We start from the raw sequence: 8996 nt of genomic DNA on the forward strand, positions 1-8996 counted from the left end.
ACCTATTTAAAATATCCAAACAGATCATTTCAAAAATAATCCAGAAGTTTGTGTGGCTCTTATCGAGGTGTTGAAAACATATGTAAAGGTAATACAATTTATAGTTATTTATAAATATAATTGAGCTATAACTTTGTATATTTAAAAAAAAAAGTAGTTGATAAAAATCAATAAAAATCAAATAAAAATTGCAACTTGAATAATAATTATAATAATAATAGACCATTAAAAAAAAGTAAACATAACTTTTAACAATTCTGATAGAACCTATAGAAAATGAGAAAAAAATAATAAAATAAAAATTTCAACTTGAAAAAAAATCATAAAATATTGTTATTAAAAGAAATACCAAATATACCTACTATTATACATCAATTTGTATCTGAAAAAGTCGTGTAGTAGTTGCTCATACTACTCATATCACCTTCATTACTACATCCATCTGATGGGTCTATTAGTGAAGATGCTGATGATAGTGGATGTAGTGAAGTTGATAGATTGGTTGGACTAGAATGTGCTTGTAAATTAACCGTAGGTAACATAGAATTGGTCCATTGAGAAGTTGGGTCAACGAAATCATATTTACCCATATCAGCGTCAAATAGTAAATTATTTATGTAATGTTGGATTAATGCTCTAGTTTTTGGTGTATAATTTCTTATTTTATTCCCAACATATAAACCATATGTAGTGCATTCATCATGTTGTGAATTCATGTTTGATGCAGATTTTTTTTAAAATTGAAAAAGCTTCTTCAATTCTAGGATCTGACTCTGCAACTCTTTTTTTTTTTATCTTTTTGGTGTTGAACTGGGCGAATAAAATTCTGATCAAAATTTGAATGTGCCTGTGATTGATATGTACCTGGTGACGAAGTTGATGGCGTATGTACTAAATTTTGATCGTTTTCTTCAGATATTACAACCGAAGTATTTAGTTGGTCATCATTTGACTTTAATTGGTTAAAATTATCTGTTGGGTGTACATCGGTGTCAGTAATCGGCTAAAAATAATGAAAAAAAAAAACCAATTAATTATAACAAAAAGAAAATAATATATTTTTTTTAAACTTGTTTGTTTTTAAATCATTACTTAATATATAAATATACAAATAAGTATTTTTTACTAGACGGATATTATTGATTATACACAATGAGATTTTCAAAATATTTAGATTACTGTAATAGATAACTCAATTTTGCGCTTATATGTTAGAATAAATTTTATAATTTAAAATTATGGCAATTTAAAAGTTAGTTAATATTTTTTGAGTTTTGGGATTCGAAAACACTCACGCTCTGCCTTTTATTTTTTTAAGCAAGAATTGTTTTTTTTAGATGCCTTCTTCACCAGCTGAGTGGACAATTATTTCCGAACGATTTGAACAGTTGTGGAATTACCCTAATTGTCTTGGATCGATGGATGGAAAACATGTTGTTATACAGTCTCCCATTAAAAGTGGGAGCGAATATTTCAACTACAAGTCTTTCTTTAGCATTGTTTTATTCGCATTGGTTGACGCGGATTATAATTTTATTTTTGTTGATGTCGGATGCCAAGGTAGAATATCTGACGGAGGTGTTTTCAAAAATAGTATGTTACATAAAAAAACTAGAATCGGGAAATATGAATTTACCACCACCAAAGCCTTTGCCCGGAAAAAATAAGGAGGTTCCTTATGTTATTTTAGCCGACGAAGCTTTTGCGTTGACAAAAAATATAATGAAACCATACTCAGGAGTACACAATATTGGATCCAAAGAAAGAGTATTTAATTACAGATTAAGTCAGGCGCGCAGAACAGTTGAGAATGCTTTTGAAATATCATCCGCAGTTTTTCGTGTTCTGAGAAAGCCATTATTATTGGAACCTGAAAAAGCGGAATTGGTGGTAATGACAATTGTGTATTTACACAACTTCTTAAGGAAAAGTAAATCATCCCGAAATATATACACTCCCCCAGGATCATTTGATACCGAATTAGAAGGCCAAGTTAAACAAGGAAGTTGGAGACAGGAAGATACTCCTTTATCGTCACTACATAATATTAGACTCATTCCTCGGAGACCCCCAATCAACGCTCAAGAAATAAGAGAAGAATATGCAGATTATTTTTTAACAAATGGAAATTTACCGTGGCAAAATAATGTTTAGATTTTAAATAATATTTGTAGTATAATATGTTAATTAAAAAATATATAACTATTCTATATTTTCTTTTGATTTATTTGAGTATAAATTGTGTGCCAATATTTTTTTAAAAAATAATAAATATTACGATTTTAATTATCAGTTGACAGTGTATTTGTAGTTCGTTGTTTAACAGTTCAGTCTATATTTATTATTTTTATTGAAAAATACATGTGTACATATTACCATTGATTATAAATACTAGTATGATATTGATGTGTAGTAATGATATTACTTAATAGTATGGTGTTAATAGTGTCGTAGAGCTATTTTTAAATTGGTAAATTTTTATTTAATTTTTAAACGTTTATATTTATATTTAATCTAAATCTGATAGTAATTTATTGACATTTGCTATTTGGCGTCAGACGTTAATAATAATTGACTGCAAGTCTTAGTAGATATAGTTCAATAGATATTAAAATTATTTTCTTTTTCTATCAAACATAGAAATAATACAAGTTTTTTATAAATTAATATTTCAATCAGATATTTTTAATCCCGCATATTTATATACATTGTACTATTGTAGTAAATATTGAAAAAACTTACATTTTCGCTACTAATTGTGCTCCTTGGGTCATCACGATCTCTTAAAAATGCCACCATTGATTCATATTTGAACCATTTTGATTGGTAAATTTCGTTGGCTCCTTAAATATATATTCACATTTCACATTTTTTTTAATTAATTGGTGATAAATGATGATAATTAAAGCGAATAAAATAATAATTTTTATCAATTTGGACTTTTAAAAAGTATCTTTTACAACACAATATAATATAGGTATTATTAAGAATTGAAATAAATAGATATAAAAATTTTGATTCTTACCTTTTCCAGTCCCAATGCTATTTTTTATTTTTGCCTTTTCTCGGCGAAATGATCCTTGTAAACTAAGCATTTTCTTTTTTACCTCTTCGACGTCTTTATTTAGTTTTTTCGAAATAGAACACCACGCATCGAATTTCGCATTTTTGAAAAAATACGATGGATTTTGTGGGTCCCATAGCACTTCATTAAGTCGATATTCTTCAATTAATTCAAAACATAATTTGCTATCCCAGTCCATTTTTGTCAAAGAAAAATGTACTTAACTAACTAAAATAGTTTTATAGCTTTATTTGTATGAAATAATAAATATTAATTCTCACTGGCATACGACGCACAACACAAAACCAAAATAACCGTCCACACGATAACTCGAATGCGCGCGGCGTTTCTTTGAGCAAAGCTAAAATACCGACAGTGATCGGTTCGCCATGCGACCTGTTCGTCGAACGTTGACGAATGGATCCGAATGCTCACGCACAAGTCTACACGCTCGCACGCGAACATGTGTGAGCATTCGTCACTTTTATTCGATCGTGTGTACGCGCCTTAACACGTTGACTGCCATGCGACCGCCGGCGGTCGCACCTTTGTATTATTTACACGCCATATGACCGCGGGCTGCCATAAACACACTTATTTGTAAAGGGGAATATTTTTCGTGGCGTTAAAGTTATGAAGATAATGTTTAAATGATGGTTATAAAAGAAAATTTCGCGTAAAATGATATATTATTCGCCGCAAACCGATTATTTTATATACATTTATAATTATACGTAAAATATCACTACAATAAGCATATAAAAAAAACTCAATCACTTTTTTTATTCAAATAATATGTTTCCAATTCCAATTCTTAAATATAAACATTATAGAAATTATAAATTTAATACAAAACATAATTATCGAGACATATTTATAAATAATATATGTAAAAAATAACTAAAATCTGTGTGATGCAGATTGAAACAACTTATACATGTATAAGATTTACATGGTGCACAGAATGTAGTTATTTTTTTTACTTCCTTCGATGCCTGTTTCGATCCAACTATTACTGTTCTTCTTTGATAGCAGTGGAAACATCTCTTTCTAATTTTTCTATTTCTACCACATTTTTCTGTTGTTTCTTGAAATATGTGTTTGCTAACTCTTGCTGGTTGAACTTCTTGTGGTCCTTGATTGTCTAATCCGAATATTGTATCAACTAATGTTTCTCGAAATTGTGTTATCTTCATTTTTTATCAGAATTAATTGTATTGTAAACTATTAAAGCATTTACCATAGTAGTTTCAAACAGTATTTCTGTCGCCACCTTATGGTACCAACGTATAAACTTACGAACAGCTGTACTATAGCTAGACAGTTGATCCGATAGATCAATTCCCGCTTTTCCGGAGTTGTAGTCGACAATTATCTTAGGCTTAACTATCGATTCTTTTTTTTGTTCTTTTTTCCTGTGTCAATCATATCAATATTATGTTTTGTCGACAATATAGTTACCTCCCTTTTATCACGCCATTTCGCAACAATAATACCGTCTGAATTTTCCTTTCCGATTATTTCCCCGGGACTTAACTTTTTTTTTGTTATTTCAGGTAATTTTACTCTATTTGATCGCAGAGTTCCAACTAGGTGTGTATCATTAGTTAAAAGTTCGTTTGCAAGTGTAATTGAAGTGTAAAAATTATCCGTGACCATTATACGTCCCATGTTTCAATAGTTACAGTTAAATAGTTAAATTAGTTACTAGTTATTCAAATTAGTTAAAAAATTCCTAATGTCAACTTTTTAATTTATTACTTCCGCAATAAAATATAGGTGTATATAAAATAACAAAATATATTATATTTTTTATTTTATAAATTAGTTTTTCAGTATAACAGTAGCTGACTGTATGCAGGAATTAATGGATAGAGGTGTAAAAAAATTTATAGATTGTAAACCTACAGTAAATTTTATTAAAAAAATTAATAGTTTGGTTGATGCAATGAATTCAAATACAGAAAAATCTGCAAAATTATCCAAATTCACATAGCAATAAAGTATATTTACAACTTTGGGGTTAGCAGTATAATAAATTTATTCGGTTATTGTTAAGGTTCTCAGAGATTTTATAAGCTACCTGGAAGAATGAGAACAATAATAAGCCAAGATAAACAATTTAGCTTTACAAGCCAAAGTGAAAGAGGATTAACTGTCTCTATAAAAAGTACATTAGAATTAATAGATGTTGTTGTTTTTAAAGTAACGTATATCGCCAATTAATTTACTGTCTGGGAGTGATTGATTTATTCCGAATTTTTGTTTGATCTTATAATTGATTCCTTCTTTAAAATTATAATGTTTAGAAATTTCGGAAACAATGTGATACTCAGGATTAGTATCCAATAAATTTTCTGATGTTTCTTTTATATTATTATTAGTGATTAATTTGGTACTTATGTCTTTAATAAAGTTTTCATACGTATTTTCTATGATTTCATTTATTGTGTACATTCTAGTAAGAGCGTCAGCTTTGTTGGTAGAGCCTGCTTTGTATTGTATGGAAAAATTGTATTCTAACAAATAATATTTCCATCTGGCTAATCTAGATAAAGGATTTTTTCAAGTTCATTAAATAAACTAATAGTTGGTGATCAGTTATGATAATGAAATGAGTATCTAGTAAATAATGTTTAAAAAATTTAACTCCAAAAATAATTCCTAAAAGTTCAGTCTCTATAGTAGAGTAGTTACTTTCAGCTTTATTTAATGTTCTACTCGCATAGCCTACGGGGAAGTCTTTTCCATCGTGTATTTGTGATAGGATAGCACCGAGTGCTTTACCTGATGCGTCAGTAGTGAGATAAAATTTCTTTTCGAAATCTGGGTATTTTAATATTGGATGTTTACAAAGTGCTGTTCGGAGCGTATCGAATGACCTTTGGCATTCTTCAGTCCAATTAAATTTTACGTCTTTGCATAATAATGTTGTTAACGGTTTAGCGATAGCGCTATAATTTTGTATGAATTTCCGATAGTACCCACTTAAGCCAAGAAATGATTTAATTTGTTTTACGTTTTTTGGAGGAGGATAATTAAGTACAGCTTGAATTTTTGTTTCGTCGGGTTTAATTCCCTCACTTGTTATTTTATGACCGAGATATAAAATTTCCCGTTTTAGAAAATTACATTTGTGTGGTTCGATTTTTAAATTATGTGATTTGAGTCTACTAAAAACTTCTGATAACTTATTTGCGTGTTCGTTTAAAGATCTTGAAAATATTAGAATGTCATCTAGGTAAACCATTACTTTAAGTGGTGTTAGACCTGAAAGAACGTTGGTCATTAATTTTTGGAAAATTGCGGGACTTTGTTTCATTCCCATTGTCATTCTTTTGAATTCCCAGTGACCTTCAAGCGTACTAAAGGCTGTAAATTCGCGTGAGTCTTGTGAAAGAGGTATTTGGTAAAATCCTTGTGTTAAATCAATAACAGAAAACATTGTACAATTACCTAGTCTATCTAACATTTTATTTATTTGTCTATTTATTTCCGTTTGTTGAGAAAATGGTAACCTAAATTGTCTCTGATGTATTGGTTTTTTAGCGTCTGGTTTTAACTTAATTGAATGCTCTATAGTATTAGTACATGTTAATTTATCACCTTCTAGAAAAAATACGTCGGAGTATTTCTCGCATATATTTATTATAGTCTCCTTTTCGTTTTTCGTCATGTGATCTACTTTTATTAGTTTCTTTATTTTGTCTATTCTGTTATTGTTATCCATTTCTATGTTAAATGTTAATATTTCGTAATCATTTTCGTTATTATATATTAATTTATTTATTTCGTTATCTGTAAATTTTTTATTTGCTTCGGATATATTTAAGATACTAATTATGGCATAACCGTCTTTTACGTGTGTTAAACTTTCGCTACAGAGCAAATCTTGCGATAATTCTTGTTTTTGTATTAAAATGCATTTATTATGTACTTCTGTGTTTTTTATTGGGATTTTGATTATGGACTCTGAACGTGCATTTATTGTGTAACAATTTTTTATTGTTTCTTTATTATCATGATTTGTTAAGACTAATGTATTATTCGCGATATCTATTATTGCTTTAGATTCGATTAAAAATACTTTTCCTAATATTCCGTGTTTTAATAAAGGAAATTGTGGTCCTACGACTTCGAATGTTACGTTTATTTCTTCGTTATTGATTATAATTGGAATATTTATTCGACCTATTGTATGTATTAGTTGTTGACTAATACCGCGTATGTATACTTTATTGGTTTCGTCGATGAATAAGTCATTTTTTAAAAATTGTAATTTAATGATATTAATATCTGCCCCAGTATCGACGAGGAGATGTAATTCATCAATGTTACATGCGCTAGATTTACATTTTATATGATTATCGATTATTGTTGATAGGATGTGAAAACAGTTTCGTATTGATTGTTCGTTATCGGTGTTTCGTTGTAATTCTCGGTCGCGCATTGAATTTGTTGTACCGTACGCGGCGCGCGTTGCGAGTACGGTGTGGCATTTCCCGAATTAGTATATTGACGTGCGGCGTCTTTTTGTCTAGAGTAGCAAACGTCCATCGAATGACCTCGTTTGCCACAATAAGAACACATTATTACTTCGCTTCGTATGGGAGGCCTATTGTTATTATTAGTATTAATCAATTCATTGCATTGAGGTGGTTGATTATTATAATTATGGTTATTAAATTGTTGCTGTTGCGTGTTTTTTGGAAAAAATTCGCGATTATTAAAATTGTTATTAAATCGTGGATTAAAGTTTCTTTGATTATGATTTCGTTGTTGTGCGGGATGACTGTTATAGTTTTGATTAATAGGTATATTTAAATTAGTTTTGCTTTTTTTGTGTTAAATTAGTGATGAAGTTATCTCTATCTATGTCTTCTGCTAAATCGAGCTCTTCTTGTAAAGCAATTGATTTTGCTTGTTCAAGTGTTTTTGGGTCTCTACTACGTAATGTGGTTCTAATTGGTTTGATAAATCCCTTTATGTATAATGCTAGAGTTTGCTCAGCTAACTGTTTTGTTATTGCTTTTGCATCGTTTTCGTTTTTTCCTGTTGTATATAAATTCGCGAGTTGATAGTATAATTTTTCTAGCCTATCTGTGTATGATTTAACGTTTTCGTTTTCGTTCATTTTAATTGAATTTATTTGTAATTGTAACGCGGATGAAGAATAATGAGAAGCATATGCTTCTTCTAGATGTTTTTTTATGTATATCCATTTACTGGTATCTTTATATTTTAAACATTCGGCTGGTTTTCCCGAGAGTTTAGTTAATAAGTATCGTATAAGTAAGGGTACATTAATTAAATCTACAGAATTTACGGCGATATCACAAGCGTTTATAAATTGGGTTATGTTTTCCTCTCCCGAACAATAAGGAATAAATTTAAAAGCTTTGTCTATTGCCATAGTAGTAGGTATTTCTGATATGACTGTTGGGCTAGTCATTTTTTTATTTTGTCGTTTAGGTGTTTTTAAAAATAGAGGTTCTATCGGGCCTTTACTCCTAGTCACTATCTGAGGTGGACTAATTAATAAACTTTTTTCGAGTTCTTTAATTCTATTCTCCCTTTTTAATTGTTCCTCTTTTATGCTTAAGTTGTTTGGTGTTTAGTTTAAATTGGGTGTGCCTTCTGTTGAGTTTTTAGTTGGTGGTTGCTCTAGATTTGCAAGTTCTAGAGGAGACGTATCGCTAATATCAGTATAGTCGTTTTCATACATATGAGTTGTAATATTGTTTATGTTAGTTTAACATAATAAATTTGAGATTTCAATAATAATAAATAAGTTTCAATAATAATTCACAATAATAGTTTTCAATAATAAAATTCTCAATAAAATGCAATAAATTCTTCAATAATAAGCTTTCTCAATAATAATCTCTTTCGATAATATATATTTTATATATTATATAAGCTGCATACACCA

The 8996-nt window shown here is 29.3% G+C and overlaps 1 protein-coding gene across 1 annotated transcript; it reads right to left on the minus strand.

Moving 5' to 3' along the window:
- Positions 1–2372: 2372 nt before the first annotated feature.
- Positions 2373–3263, minus strand: LOC112690408. Its single transcript, XM_025564418.1, has 3 exons — positions 3026–3263; positions 2743–2843; positions 2373–2456 (listed from the first exon to the last, which is right to left on the minus strand). The coding sequence occupies exons 1-3, from the start codon at positions 3261–3263 to the stop codon at positions 2373–2375; spliced, it is 423 nt and encodes a 140-aa protein (XP_025420203.1).
- Positions 3264–8996: the final 5733 nt, after the last annotated feature.

Source organism: Sipha flava, unplaced genomic scaffold (assembly GCF_003268045.1).
Source record: "Sipha flava isolate LNK unplaced genomic scaffold, YSA_version1 50237_pilon_pilon, whole genome shotgun sequence".
Taxonomy (NCBI): domain Eukaryota; kingdom Metazoa; phylum Arthropoda; class Insecta; order Hemiptera; family Aphididae; genus Sipha; species Sipha flava.

What these genes read in the sequence shown, in the direction of transcription:
- LOC112690408 (XM_025564418.1), bottom strand. Translation starts at nt 3,263, where the DNA reads ATGGACTGGGATAGCAAATTATGTTTTGAATTAATTGAAGAATATCGA. An exon ending in TAGCATTGGGACTGGAAAAG is followed by an intron (nt 2,844 to 3,025) that starts GTAAGAATCAAA and finishes TATATATTTAAG; the next exon opens with GAGCCAACGAAATTTACCAA. An exon ending in GCACAATTAGTAGCGAAAAT is followed by an intron (nt 2,457 to 2,742) that starts GTAAGTTTTTTC and finishes ATTTAAAAATAG; the next exon opens with CTCTACGACACTATTAACAC.